We start from the raw sequence: 14,333 nt of genomic DNA, 5'->3' as shown, positions 1-14,333 counted from the left end.
TTTTTTTGGGGGGGGGGGGGGGGTGGGGGGAAGGGTTGTGCTCGCGGTGACTTTGAACCTGAAAAACCTTTAAAATATTTGAGCAAACGCCCTGAAATTTTAGGAGTTTTTCAGAAATTAATCTCGGCAAAAATTTGATGTGGTCAGTTAGTTTCAATACTGTTCTTTGAAATTTGTTACCATCATTGTCTAAAGTGGATAAGAGTTTAAAAGCCTTTCCAGTGCTGTTCAAAGAGCTGAAAGAAGCAAATTTGTAAGCTTAATCCGTTTGCACTGGAGCTTAAGGTCATTCTGTCTGCAGCCCAGAAGAGACTCTCTTTGAAGGTCGAAACAAGGGAAACAATTGGCCTATACTACTGCGTTAAAATCGGAGTATTCAAGAATACATGAGCTCGCTTGGCTAGTGAATTGCTAGTGAAAAGTGGTTCAGAAAGCGGTCCGACAGAACAACAAAATAACGATCATCGTCTCTTTTTACACAACATTTCATTTGTGAGCTTTCAAAGTTTTCTACTGGTAGGACTGATCAGAACCACATCAAGTGCAGGCAAAATAATTTTTTCCGGGTAAATTTCTTATAAATCGCATGAATTGAAAAAAAAAGTCGATCTCTTTGACAGATTATTAAGTCGCTGGCCATTTGACCGCTTCAACCGAAAAAAAAGTGTCACCGCAATGCTTTAAGCCCTGAAATGGAAGAGACTTGAAAGTAGGTGAACTATAGCGCGTTTATCAATGCTGTATAAAATGCGACACAGTATTGCCTTCTACGAAGATACCAAACTCCAACAAGTAGATCATTTGTACTCAACTCGCTCCAAAGAGTATGCTTACACGCAGCCGATAGCTACAAGAGATTATTATAAGTACTCTTTCTATCCAAGGACAATTTCAAAATGGAACAATCTCCCAAGGGAAATTGTATTGTCCAGTTGACTGGCTGCATTCTAAAATGCAATTTTTAACATCTACTCCCCTTTTTTTTAATTTATTTATTACTATTATTATTATTATTATTTTTTTATTTTCTTTTTTTAGAACGGTCTAAAATGCTCAGTATTGAGTGACAGACCTACCCGGTAAATACCGGTAAATAAATTTATGCTGAATGAATACAGAGTTTGGCTACATATGCTAACGTTACCCCATAGACATCGATCAAAAGTAAAGCCTTGTACGTTGTTGAGTTTTTCTTTCAGTATCGTGTCTGTTTCACCATCGTAAAAAATGAGTTAATAGTTAATATGGGAACTGAAGCCAGTGGTAAGTTGATTGTGTTAGGACTTTCAGGTATGACTTTTCAGTTTAAATTTCAAACCAGTCATAAGAGCTCTCGCTCTCTCTCTCTCTCTCATCGCTTACTACTAGATAAGGAGATCCTAGAAATAAGAGTGGTATAACAATTGTTTATTTAAAACAAGTGTTGTACATTTAAAAAGTCGTATTCGTACTCAATCCCGTACTCGTAGTAAAATCTGAAGGTCCCTATAAAACTCGAAAGGACGGCTAATACAAATTACATGTAACTCCTGAAGTTGGTAAACCCTCTTATTTGTCGTAGGAAACGTAACGGATAATTCTTCATTTTCAAGGCTTGACAATATGATGTTAGAATTTACGACATCTCGGTTCATTACAAATCTCGAAGCGGTATATATTACAATTGACAGTCATCACCATTCATGACGTTATTACAATTCACGACGACAGTACAAGTCATCATAAATCACGCAAGCCATTTTCTGCTAATTAACGAATCAATAGGAAAAAGATATACAAGAACATTGAAGAGCCGTAACCAGGATTCACGATGATTAAAAATTTTAAAAACGTTCCCTGGTTAAGAATTGAAAAGATCTGAGCTTTCGACAACCGTCCTGTTGTCTTCAACGGATAAAATATGAAGAGAATATGAAATGAGGACTAATAAAAACAAACATTTACAATAGAGGTGATAAGTGTGAAAAACATCGTGTGTTAATCAGGAAAAAGATAATTAATAATAAATCAATTAACTGATAACCAATGACAGTAACTACTTATTTATTCCAGGACTGGCCAGGTGGTTATCACGTGGCATCGTTCTGTATGTGTCACTTTCGCTTGATGGCCCGCACTTTGTAACGGACAGGAAACTGTATGACGGCTCCTTCCACGTTCACGTCAAATGACTGCCCTTCCTCAGCAACAAAGGTGAAGCTGTGAAGCAACCACGAGACAAACAAGAACAGCTCAACTTTGGCTAAAGAATCACCAGCGCAGACCCGACGTCCAGCTCCAAAGGGGAAGAAATTATTTGGACCGGAGATCAGGTTGCCGTCTGTGTCAATATGGCGGTACGGGTTAAATACAGTTGGGTCTTCCCAGCATTTGGGATCAAGATGAACAGACTCTGTGTTGGGAAAGACGAATGTGCCTTTAGGGACACGGTAGCCACAGAGGGTTGTGTCCACGATGGTGATATGAGGTAATGCGAGAGGTACCACGTTTCCCATCCTTAGTGCTTCTAAGATCGTCGCTTGAATGAGAGGCAGATTGGGACGGTCATTTAAAGAGGGTTTTCCCTGGCCAACTACTTCGTCTAATTGCCGCTGAATGTCCTCTTGGTGTTTTGGATACTTCACTAAGAAAGCAATGGTGAATCTCAATGCGGTACTTGTAGTTTCGTAACCTGCAAGAAACATGTCTTCGATGGTACCGATGAATCGCTGTTCGGAAAAGAGAGCGGCTCTCTCTTCATCGGTTTCACACTCTGCCTCGAGATCATGCTGTGCGCAAAGGAGGGCTGACATGAGATCTTCAACTGGTTCTGCTGGATCAAAGTTCTCTTTTCTTTCTCTCAAGAGTTTACGAATGATATCTTGCATTCCAAACAAGCTCTGAGAAAGACGGTCATAGGCCTTAATTGGCAAGAAACGCGCCCAAGGAAAAAAATCTAAGACTATCACTGAATGAAAATCATCGACATTTGCTACAAATTCAACGTTTAGTTCCAGAAGTCTGTTCAAATCTGTGTTACTTGTGTCAGAGCCATCTTTAAACGTAATTCCACAAATCACGTCAGCGACTCCTCTTATGAGGCAATCTGCAGGATCAAAAGGCTTCCCATCTTGTTCTTCCATGAACTTCACCATTTTCTCGGCCTGGGATGAGACTCGGCTTTCTATCAGAGGAATGTTGGAGAGGTACTGACGAAGGGCTGCCATGAATAGTTTGCGATAAAACTTCCAGCCAGGCCCATAGTCGGTGAAGGCGATGTCATTATTACCTGGAATTGAATAAGATATGTTCAGTTCAGTCACATTTGATTAACGATCAACAACCGAGAAACACGCGCGCACTCAGATCGACACTTCGTTTACCCTCGGGGTTCCAATAACATTTGATTAAAGTCACAAGCCCGTAGGCGAGTGTATCGCTGAAGTGCTTACCACATTTTGACGTCATCTGTCTTAGCTTACAACATTGGAAGTAAAGGACGGATAAATATCTTCGTATGATCAGTGTAACGGCGGCTTGCTTACAATCGATTGTACCTCGTCTCTTCCTTGTATAGACTTTAAAGTCTATGGGTGCGTTTTTTTTGGGAGAATCCATAAACGGATTTGTGATCTGAGATCATTCGGATCATGGTGCATCAAATCCACTCTGGGAGTGGATTCGTCGGTTCCTTTGATGCACCATGCGAATGATCTGAGAGCAAAAATCCGTTTTAGATTCTCCCCAAAAAACACACCTTATCTGTCAAACCAATTTTACAAGGACAATTTTTCCCATATCCGTCATCCCGCTATTAAAATTCATAGTATCCCCCATCCCGCAAAGCCTATGTTGAGACATGAAAAGTCCTTTGTCACGTACCTACGGAAAAGGTGTAAAAGAAATGCGTCTGGGGTCTTCCAGCGTAATCGACAGATTTTGTCACCAGCATCTCCTTCACAGCTTCTGTGGTCGATGCCATGACGAAGTTGAAGCTTCCAAGTTTGATCGAAAAAATGCCACCATAGATTTTCCTCAGGCTTATGAAGAAAATATGTGAAATAATTAGTGAAATAAAATCTGTGGAAGGGAGGCAAGAACGAAGAGACGATCCCAAAATAAATGCGGAAAAAAGACTGATGTAAAAAATTAAAGGGAGGAAGATAAAGAAGGGATGCTCAATGGCTAAGGCGCCAGCAAAACAGAAAAAATCTAACTAGAAATAAAAGCAACGGGTATGAGCATGAAGAGTCGAAAAGGCGTTCTGGTTGCAGTTTTTCTGGTCTCAAAACTCTTCAAATTTTCGTGAATACAATCCTTGCCATTTTGCTTCACAAAGATCTGCAGGGAGAATTGGTGCACCCATCTTAAGACAAAAGGAATACGGAGAAACGATCATAGTTTAAAACCGGAGGGGGTTACTCCCCTATATAAGTTATGATGTGCAGCCCTAAATGGTATGGTTTTTGAACTGTTTTGGTCTGAAAATGGGTATGAATTTTACAGAAACGCGGGTACAGATTTTAGAGACCAGGATTGAAAAAGGTTCCGGAAAGTTTCTAGGGTCTGGGTTTGGCGAACCGAGCCGAAAACCCCCACCAAAAATTCCGAGGACTTCCTACACCCTCGCGGAGGAGGGGGCGGGGAAGGGGTTAAGGGTGCTTCAGATTCCACCAAATGATAAAAGCTATTCAGTATTGCAGTGTAGGGATTTGTTTAAACTTTACGATGATATTGAAAACACAGTAACGACTTTCAGTTATTTTACAGAAAACCAAGAGTTGTTTGACTGCGAGTCAAGCAGAGAGCGAATAACTTTTTAAAGCCAAATTATAAAGGCACAGAATCAAAACGGTATGCAATAAAACCAAAGAACAAAAGAAATAATTCCATTCGCAGGCCTTGAAGAGATCAGTTTGCTTGAGTAAACATAGCCTAGTAAACGAGGTCGGCTTTCTGTTGAATAGTTCCGCCACAAAATTGTCCAAATTCGGTTTTTCAGCTGACTGTGGAAAACAACTGAAAAAACACCGTGCTCGGGCACAAGCACTCGCCTCCAAGGGTAGTACTCACTGACAGGCACCGTTCCTGGGCACGGACACTGGTCTGAACAGGATTTTGCCAGTTCCCACATTTTCCCTCATTCCTCCCCATGCTACAGTAAACAAAATGGCGGGCGCTAAATTGACGAACGAGGACACGAGCTCTCCTTGGGCACCAAGGAGTCTGAACAACGTCCTTTTCAGCGCCTAAGTACAGGGTCCTGGCACGGTCATCTAGCCTGAACGCTTTATGTTATGTAAATGCTAGCAGTGTGAGAGTTCGATCATAATCTTCGCCGGGAAAACGTCCAATTAATTATGCTTTAAAACTCCCGTATCAAGGCGACGACATTCTGGGATGCATTTAAGGTGGCCGAACACAGTTTGCGCGCGCTTTACAGATTCTGCTAGTGATGCTATTAAGCGCGCGCTAGGGTTGTGGTACGCAAATACGGCGGTCGATAAAGTGATCCCTCAATTTCACATGAAATTAATAATAAGGTTAAGTTTTGATCCTAAATAACTAAGTTTCTCGTTTCCGGTCTCTTTTTCTTTTCTTTCCGAGCAAAAACGCCATTCACCAAGACCTTTTGCATGCTTTTCATCTTGGCCATGAAACCCAATTAAAGCCACGCATGCCCATTTCACCAAAAAATTGCGTTTGGTTGTTTTCGTGGAAATGAACTGTTTTCTAAGGAACCGCCCATTAGAATTTCGTGAAATTTGGCATGAAAAGAGTTCCCTAAAACCGTAACTCGCCTACAAAGAGAAACCTAAATCTAACAGAGGGTATCTTCACAAAACATTAAAAAGCAAAATCAATATTTACAGGAGTTCTCTCTGTTAAAATTACATGAAATAAGCGCAACTGTGTCAGTGTTTTGTGAGTTCTTCTGGATACAAAAAATGGAAAAAAATCTAATGAGTGCATTTTCTAAAAATAAAGGAAACCTACTATTTATGGACGTTTAATAGTTTGCTGCGTTGCCATGGAAACGGTACTTAGCTCAACAAGACGTACGAAAATACATTCTTTCTTAGTTACTCTTACACCATACCAATTTTGGGCGTCCAGAAATACAGAGTTTCCAAATAACGTCTTCTAACACCCGTACACTAAAAAACTGTATTCGGCCACCTTAAGCTCCTTAATTACTGAAAGTAGCGGGCGATACTTGTACCGCTACGACCCATTCAATAGAGCATACGTACTTCCTATCATCATTACTACGACTCTATTCAATAGAGCATACGTACTTCCTATCATCATTACTACGACTCTATTCAATAGAGCATACGTACTTCCTGTCATCATTACTATGACTCTATTCAATAGAGCATACCTACTTCCTGTCATCATTACTACGACTCTATTCAATAGAGTATACCTACTTCCTGTCATTATTATTCGGTCACGCAGCTTGAAATAAAAACACTGATCTCTATTGTCTTGCGAATTCAACTTCTGCCTGATCTGAACCTTACCGAGCAATATCCAACATTCAAATCTCCAGCTATTAGTAGGTTTTTCCCACGTTTTAATCGTGTGAAGGTCGTTCCGGCAAGATAGGTAAAACATAACATAAAGCGTTCTAAACAACTTTTAATACGCGCTCTAAATCGTACTCTAGCAAAGGAAATGGTCATATGCGAGGAGGGCTTTACGTTTTAAATTCTTGTGCCACTCGTAATTCCCACAGTTCTATTTTTTTATGGGGTCTTAATTTTAGTACGATGGGGTCTTAGGTCTTGGATCTTAGTTTTCGGAAGTCTTAGTAAACAACGGCTATCAAACGTAAGGAGTTTGCTGTATTACGAACGGAATCGGCTCTGGGAATTACAGTCTGTACAGAAAAATTTAAACGTTTTACTCCCCAGCCACAGATTCGAAAAATGCAGAGATGGATTAATGTAAACGCAGCTAAGCTTATGTAACAAATAATATTTAACTGACCTTTCGAAGATGTCAGCTAGTTTCTTGGCCCTGTGGTCAAGAGAAAACATGTTCCCTAAAACTGGAAGACACGTTAAACGCGGTCCAGGGGGCATGTCCCTGAATTCGTAAAGCACCATCATGTAATGTAGAAGGAAAAGTAGAACCAACAGCAGAAGAACATTTCCAAGGCTAAGAAAATTGTAAATCGAGGCAAACAGAGACGGCGCCATGTTGACGAATCCCGCGGGAGAGTCGGATGAGATATAACTACGGTTGAGTGATTTTTGTTACGCAATTTTTTCAAGTGCCGTCTTGAAAAATAATAAAAACAAAGGCACGGAATGCTTGCTGGGTTGAAAGCTCGTGGTCTTACGAAGGCACACATCAATAAATTTTATATCTATCTATTGAAAAACAGAAATAGCTTTCAGGATCTAACAAAAATTGAAGCGTTTCAAGCATTCGATTCTTTTTTTAAGTAGAGGTTATTTTATGTCGCGTGACTTGAGATGGCGTGGATCACGCGAAAAAATGCTTCAAATGGCAGGTCCAGGAAAGAATTTATTTTCTCAAATATATCTATCTATCTTGTGTATTCAATATCCCATTTTCCCTGGTTTCGTTAAGTGTTTTTCTGCTTTACTATCGGTTATCTTGTTCCCACCGCCCACCACCGGAGAGGGGGGGGGGGGGGGGGGGGGAGGCTGATATTTCAATCTGGAAAGAATTTGATCTGGTTGGTTAGTATTCATTTACTTTAATTTTACCGTGAAAACCAATTTTTAGCAGGCAGCTTTTTCAGAAAATGGGAAATCGCTTGAAATGAAGAAAATATACTTTTCCTACGTTAACTTTTATGTTTTTAGCTCATTTTACTGTTCCTTCATTCCTAGCGTAAAGTTTTGGAAAAATCCAGAAATCCAAGATGGCAGATACAACATGCCCTCCATTGGCAATCATAATGTAATTACCTCGTCATATGACGGCATCCCTTCTCCTTGCAGGCCTCATAGGAAACATCTTTGGACGTACAACCTGTCCTCCAAGTCTCACTTTAAAGGGGCCATATCATGGAAGATAGATTTTGGGCAAAAATTCACTAAATTTGAATTTGAACACTGTGTTAATTAATTTTTAAATCGCTAATTTAAAGAGATATTAATAGTGATTTTACTGAGACGAAAGGTTTTACCAAAATATAGTACAACCGATTTTTAGTGTGTTACGACAGCGAAAAATTGAAAGCGTCGGCCCGACGTTTTCAAATTTGAACCCATTTTTATTTTGGTCATCTACCGGCGAAAATATCCGTGGATAGTTTCTTTGCATTCTGATAGTCTTTTAATGGAATTTTGGTCATTATATCTTGGCTGCTATCAACCGAATGGCGTCTTTTCGATTTTCAATGTGTTACTAAATATAGCGTGATACTGTCCCTTCAATATAGCTTTAATACTTGCGAAGTTATGGAAGGAGGGCGATAAATAAATAAATAAATAAATAAATAAATAAATAAATAAATAATAAATGAATAAAATAAATAAAAAATAAATAAAATAAAAAGCCCAGTCTAGATAGAATTAATTAGCCTTTAGAAATGATAGTTATTATAGGCCAAAAAAGCTCAATTCAATATTCAGCGCTGTATAAAACAATGTATTTAATAGAAACAAAATTCATACAGTTAAATCAAGGTATAATGTTTTTTTCCTTTCGTTATAACACTGATTTCTTTACTGACAAAAGCTAAAATTATTTTTTCTATTCCATTATGTACAGATACAGTTTATCGTGGATATCTACGGCTCGCACAAGTGAAAGTCAGCAAAACTCCTTAACGTTTTCTAACTTGCGCTTAATGGCGCGTATCTTGTAACGAACAGGAAACTGCGCGAGGGCTCCTTTCACCTCGAGTCGAAAGCCTTCTTCAGCAACAAAAGTAAAATTTTGAAGCAACCACGAGACAAACAAAAACAGCTCAACTCTGCCTAGAGGTTCACCAACGCAGACTCGCCGCCCAGCTCCAAAAGGAAAGAAATTACTTGGGTTGGCGATTAGCTGGCCGTCTGTGTCGATATGGCGGTAAGGGTTAAACACGGTGGGGTCTTCCCAGCATTTGGGATCAAGATGAACGGACTCTGTGTTGGCAAAGACGTAAGTACCTTTGGGAACACGGTAACCACAGAGAGTTGTGTCGGCGGTAGTGACATGAGGTACTGCGGGAGGTGCTATGTTTCCAACCCTCAGTGTTTCTAATATCGTCGCTTGAATGAAGGGCAGATTGGGGCGGTCGTTTAAAGAGGGCCTTCTGTTGCCAACCACTTCATCTAACTGACGCTGAATGTCCTCTTGGTACTTCGGGTACTTTACTAAGAAGGCAATGATGAATCTCAATGCGGTGCTTGTAGTTTCGTAACCGGCAACAAAAATATCCTCAATGGTGGCGACGAAACGGTCTTCTGAAAGGAGGGCTGCTCTCTCTTCGTCAGTTTCACATTCTACCTCGAGATCATGTTGAGCGCGAAGGAGAGCTGACATGAAATCTTCAACTGGTTCTGTTGGATCGAACGTCTCCTTTCTTTCTCTCAAGAGTTTGCGAATGACAACGTGTGCATCAAAAAAACGCTGGTTAAAACGGTCATAGACTTTAATGGGAAAGTAACTAACCCAAGGAAAAAAGTCTAAAATTGTAATCAACTGGAAGTCAATGAAGTTTGCAAACACCTCCACGTTTATTTTCAGAAGTCTGTTCAAATCTGGATTACTTGTGTCGGAACCATCTTTAAACGTAATTCCACAAATTACGTCAGCGACTCCTCTTATGAGGCAATCTGCAGGATCAAAAGTCTTTCCATCTTGTTCTTCCATGAACTTCGCCATTCTCTCGGCCTGGGTTGAGACTCGGTTTTCTATCAGAGGAATGTCGGAGAGATACTGGCGAAGGGCTGTAATGAATAGTTTGCGATAAAACTTCAAGCCAGGCCCATAGTCGCAGAAGAAAATGTCCTTGCCACCTGTCATTAAAAGGATATTCTCAGACAAAGTTTGATAACGAGATGTAAAGAGATTAATAAACGAAAGAATAAATGAATGAATCACTCCTGTTTGTGTATTGTAATTAGATAGGCCTTTAAGGCCTTCGCATGTTCTGTAATGATTTTCCTTCCTACCCTCGGACATTAAGGTCCATCGATTGTTTTTTCAAATTTTAAAATGACTGACGAGGGGCTTCCAAGGCCATCTATTGTTTTAGGAATTGTTAACTTACTTTTAAAAAGCTATTACAAGTGTAATGACCATTTGTAACAACATCCACTTGAGGTAAAAGGTCGAGCTGTTGTTTGGAATGATCATAATTGAAACAAGTGTCAAAATGCCCATATGTTAACTGTTCTATGAAAAATATTATAAAGATTTCAGACTATTTGGAAGTAAACTTGGAAAATTATCAGTTTATGTTTGAGATGATGATGCCAAATAACGTGTAGATTTCGTCATTATTTCTGAAAAGCCGCCATTTTGGGTTTTTTTTAAACAACGAACAACCCTTAAAACCGACTCAAAGATAATCAGAAATAACAAAGTGCTAACATAATAAAAAAATAAAGTTTTCCTACAAATTGTAGTTGCTACGAAAGCGTGAAGTCACGGGAGACAATATGATCTCTTATACCAACTAGTATTTTTCTTTTTACACCGGCTTTTAATAAGTTTCAGTGAAATCATTTGAAATTAAACAAGCTACAGATAACCGATAATCCATGTATCATCTTCTTGGTTTGAGCAAAATTCATTCGTCATTCCTGCATCACGGACTTTAGCTCGTGTTAACTCTTCTCCAGTATTTCCGACATCAGAAGATTCACCTCATGAGGATACGTGATGGGAAGGAGCACATAGGTAAGACTGCTGGGAAATACTGATTTCAACATGGCGGAAAGAGTAATGACGACTTTCAAATGACAATACACTAAGGTGGAACAGAACGCTCATATTGGTCTTCCTCTATTGGTTTTGATTACTTTCAGTTCAATTTCGGCGCTTTCATTTTGGAGAAATCCAGAAATCCAAGATGGTGGATCCAAGATGGCCACCATTTGGCAATAATGACGTATTTACCAGGTTATATGAGGTCATCACTTCCGTTGCGGGCCTCAAAGGAAACAATTTTGGACGAACCATCTATACTCTAAGCCTCATATGTATAGCTTCTATACTTGTAAAGTTACGGATGCCCCAGAAGACATAACAAAACCTGGTCTAGATAGGGTTATCAATACACTCAAAACCCGTCATTACCCGTTGAGACTAGAAAAAGAGTCGATATTACGAAGTTTCTTTTATTAAGGGGGTTAATTTTGAGGGAAATGCAGGGTGCGACCAAGAAAGCTGCCCGTAATAGGAGGTCTCCGTATTAATTAACCAAGGGTCCGTAAAGTGGCGTTCCACTGTATATCAAATTATTGCTGCAAAAAAATGGTTTTCTTTTTAAGTTCAACTGGTGCAATATCAGCTGCCAAAAATGCCAATTTTCCTGAATCCCGTATTCCTATATTCTTAATGTCCCCCATTCTGCATGCCAACCGATGTTGGGACATAAGCAAACTCCTTTATAACCTACCTAGGGTGAAGGTATTAAAGCAATATGTCTGGGGTCTTCCAGCATAATCAACAGATTTCGTCACCAGCATCTCTTTCACAGCCTCAGGGGTTGATGCCATGACGAACTTGAAGCTTCCAAGTTTCATGGAAAAAATACCACCGTAGTTTTTTCTAAGACTGGGAAAGAAAACATAGAGAATAATAAAAAAAAAATTAGCCAACATGGTAATTCTACTTAGAAGATTTGCTATGCACGAATGACCACGATTGACCACGAGTGACTACGAGTGACCGCGAGTGAGAATACATCAAAATATTGTACTTGCGTCATAATGACGTCATTTTATCAAATAGTCACTATTTAACCGCAAATGGACCGTTTCCGGGACTTAAATGGGCCGGGTAAATTCGACAGTGAAGACATTTCCGAAATAGGGGAGGGGGGTATAAATTTACCGCCTTCCGTTACCTTTTCTTTTTGACAGCCCCTGCAATCAGTTTGGTTTCTTTAATTCCACCCTCCTCCCCCCCCCCCCCCCCCCTTTTTTCTGTGTACTTTTTCTGCGAATTTTGGGACGGCAAAATATAAGAAAGAATGATTTACTTAGATTTGCTTATCACGAGAAAGTTCCTTTTATAAAAGTCATATTTTTCACTCAATTATTCTTCGTATTTCCGTTTCTTCCATTGGTGTCCTTGAAAAGATCACGTTCGCTTTTACAAACCAAGATGACGGCAGATCCATCAAAGCGTACCAGTCTCGAGAATCCCACGGAAAAATAGGGAGACTGTGGACAGTCTATGCTTAAATTGGTCTCGTTGGCTGTCCCCGTGCAATGAATTAACTCAATTCAATTCAATTCAATTCAATTTATTTATTTTTCACAGGTTCAACGAGATTCAATACATTACATAAAAAACAATAAACATTTATATTACAAAGGAGGATTAAAAAGAATTAGAATAAATTTGTTTGGTTTAGTGTGAGCAGTGCCCAAAGGAGCATGCTGCTTTCGAGTTGGGCACTGCTTACGATGGAAGAGAAAATTATTTCGGTGTATTTGGAAAGGTTTGAAAAAGAAAAAGAGCGTGTTTAGCGAACGGACGACGGTGAAGAACTCTACATTACTTTTGGTTTATATTAAGCAATTTTTTCCTGTATTTGGTTTTAAACGAAGAAGCGGAGTTTGATTGCTTAATGTTACAGTCTATTGTTTCCCATATTTGTGATGCTGCGAATTGAAAAGTGTGTTTACCGTAGTTAGTACGTATTTTTGGTCTGCTAAAATTTTGTCGAGATGAAAATCGGGTATTGTACGAGTGCCGAGAGGATGGGATGCTGTGGAAATAGAGTTTGCAAAAACATGACACATTTGATCATTTATTATTTTGAACGTGAAAATGGCAACCTTGAGTTTGAATGCATTGTCAATGGTTAGAATTCCCAGTAGATTGAAGTAAACAGTGGCATTTTCTCTTTTGTGAGCGAAGAATATATTTTTTACACATTTGTTTTGGGCGGTGCGAATTTTGTTGAGATGGGTGGTATAGGTGTTGCCCCAGCTCATTAAACCATAGTTGATGTAAGGATAAATTAGTGTATAATAGAGTTGTCTCAGAGTATTCAGGTCGACATAAAACCTTAATTTATTGATAATTCCAGTATTTTTTGATATTTTACTTTTAACGTGCTTAATTTGTTGTTCCCATTTAAGATGTTTGTCAATATAAATTCCGAGATATTTAATAAAATCTTTTTGTTCAATGTCGTGGATTTTTATATTACTTACACGCTTATTTGGGGAGCTGATAATCATAAAATTATTTAACTGTGAGTTAACCGTGAAAGGCAGATGGCATGCAAGGTATAAACATAGAAAAAAAATCAATATTACCTCACAAACAAAATAAATTATCTGAGGGTCCCTATTGTGAATATAAACTTTCATTATCACGCTCGAGAGTCTGTTAGTTAGATTCACTGTAAGCAGTCTTTTTACCAAAGTCGCTCGCTCGCTTCATTGAATAGACCTGGCGCGAGCTCTCGCTCTCTCTCGCTCGCGCTCCGCGCTCGCTCGCTCGAGCTCTGACGATCGCGCTTCGCGCCCTCTAAGCTCGACTTGTAAGCAAGTCTAGCAGTCTTTTACAGCTGCCAGTATAAAACAACGGAAAACAAAGAGCGCTGCCGAGGAAAGTGCTTTGTAACAGGTTTCATTTTAGTGGTAAAAGTAAAGGTGTTTGTCATGAAACCAATGAATCCGGGTGTCTGGTATGTCTGGGAATTAAATTAGATATTCTTCTCTCCATAGTTAAAAAGGCAATGGTTATGGTAATGAGCGTGCCAAACTTCTTTGTTTCATGTTTTTTTAGCATTTTTGGCCTCGACGGTGCATATACCACAATAGATTTTAAAATGTGTTGGAGCAACTGACAATAGAAACGTTCCTGTAGAGTGAACGTTGAAACAAAGGATTGTGTACGGTCGCGACACTGCCACCGAACATAAATTAACAGCACCATTGTTGTCATGGCAAAGTTTCATATGACTGCAGTTTCATAAAACACAGATATGTGTCTCTTTGGAGGGCACCCATATCACAAACATGTTACAAATAACGTTATGACTGACCTTTTGAATGCGTCACTAAGTTTATCCTCTCCGAGATCGAGGGAAAAGATGTTCCCTAATACAGGAAGACACGTTAAACGCGGTCCCGGTGGCATGTCCCTGAATTCGTAAAGCACCATCATGTAATGTAGAAGGAACAGTAGAA

The 14,333-nt window shown here is 39.5% G+C and overlaps 2 protein-coding genes across 2 annotated transcripts in view; both read right to left on the bottom strand.

Moving 5' to 3' along the window:
* Positions 1 to 1,529: 1,529 nt before the first annotated feature.
* On the bottom strand, positions 1,530 to 7,231 carry LOC146473735 (steroid 17-alpha-hydroxylase/17,20 lyase-like). Its single transcript, XM_085117592.1, has 3 exons — positions 6,976 to 7,231; positions 3,862 to 4,019; positions 1,530 to 3,268 (listed from the first exon to the last, which is right to left on the bottom strand). The coding sequence occupies exons 1-3, from the start codon at positions 7,185 to 7,187 to the stop codon at positions 2,094 to 2,096; spliced, it is 1,545 nt and encodes a 514-aa protein (XP_084973718.1). The 5' UTR covers positions 7,188 to 7,231; the 3' UTR covers positions 1,530 to 2,093.
* A 1,377-nt stretch (positions 7,232 to 8,608) lies between these two features.
* LOC146473734 (steroid 17-alpha-hydroxylase/17,20 lyase-like) overlaps positions 8,609 to 14,333 on the bottom strand; it is a 5,916-nt gene continuing 191 nt past the window's right edge. Inside the window, exons 1-3 of the mRNA XM_085117759.1 lie at positions 14,189 to 14,333; positions 11,579 to 11,736; positions 8,609 to 9,971 (exon numbers count right to left, since the gene is read on the bottom strand). The exon at positions 14,189 to 14,333 is cut by the window's right edge and continues 191 nt beyond it. Coding sequence (XP_084973885.1) covers positions 8,779 to 9,971; positions 11,579 to 11,736; positions 14,189 to 14,333 — 1,496 coding nt within the window. The 3' untranslated portion in view covers positions 8,609 to 8,778. The remainder of the gene's footprint in view (positions 9,972 to 11,578; positions 11,737 to 14,188) is intronic.

Source organism: Pavona decussata, unplaced genomic scaffold (genome assembly GCF_977016875.1).
Source record: "Pavona decussata unplaced genomic scaffold, jaPavDecu1.1 SCAFFOLD_92, whole genome shotgun sequence".
Classification (NCBI taxonomy): Eukaryota; Metazoa; Cnidaria; class Anthozoa; order Scleractinia; family Agariciidae; genus Pavona; species Pavona decussata.
The sequence above is the reverse complement of the archived record's forward strand: the minus strand, read 5'-3'. Positions and strand labels throughout refer to the sequence as shown.

What these genes read in the sequence shown, in the direction of transcription:
- LOC146473735 (XM_085117592.1), bottom strand. Translation starts at nt 7,187, where the DNA reads ATGGCGCCGTCTCTGTTTGCCTCGATTTACAATTTTCTTAGCCTTGGA. An exon ending in CTAGCTGACATCTTCGAAAG is followed by an intron (nt 4,020 to 6,975) that starts GTCAGTTAAATA and finishes TTTCTTCATAAG; the next exon opens with CCTGAGGAAAATCTATGGTG. An exon ending in CTTTTACACCTTTTCCGTAG is followed by an intron (nt 3,269 to 3,861) that starts GTACGTGACAAA and finishes ATTCAATTCCAG; the next exon opens with GTAATAATGACATCGCCTTC.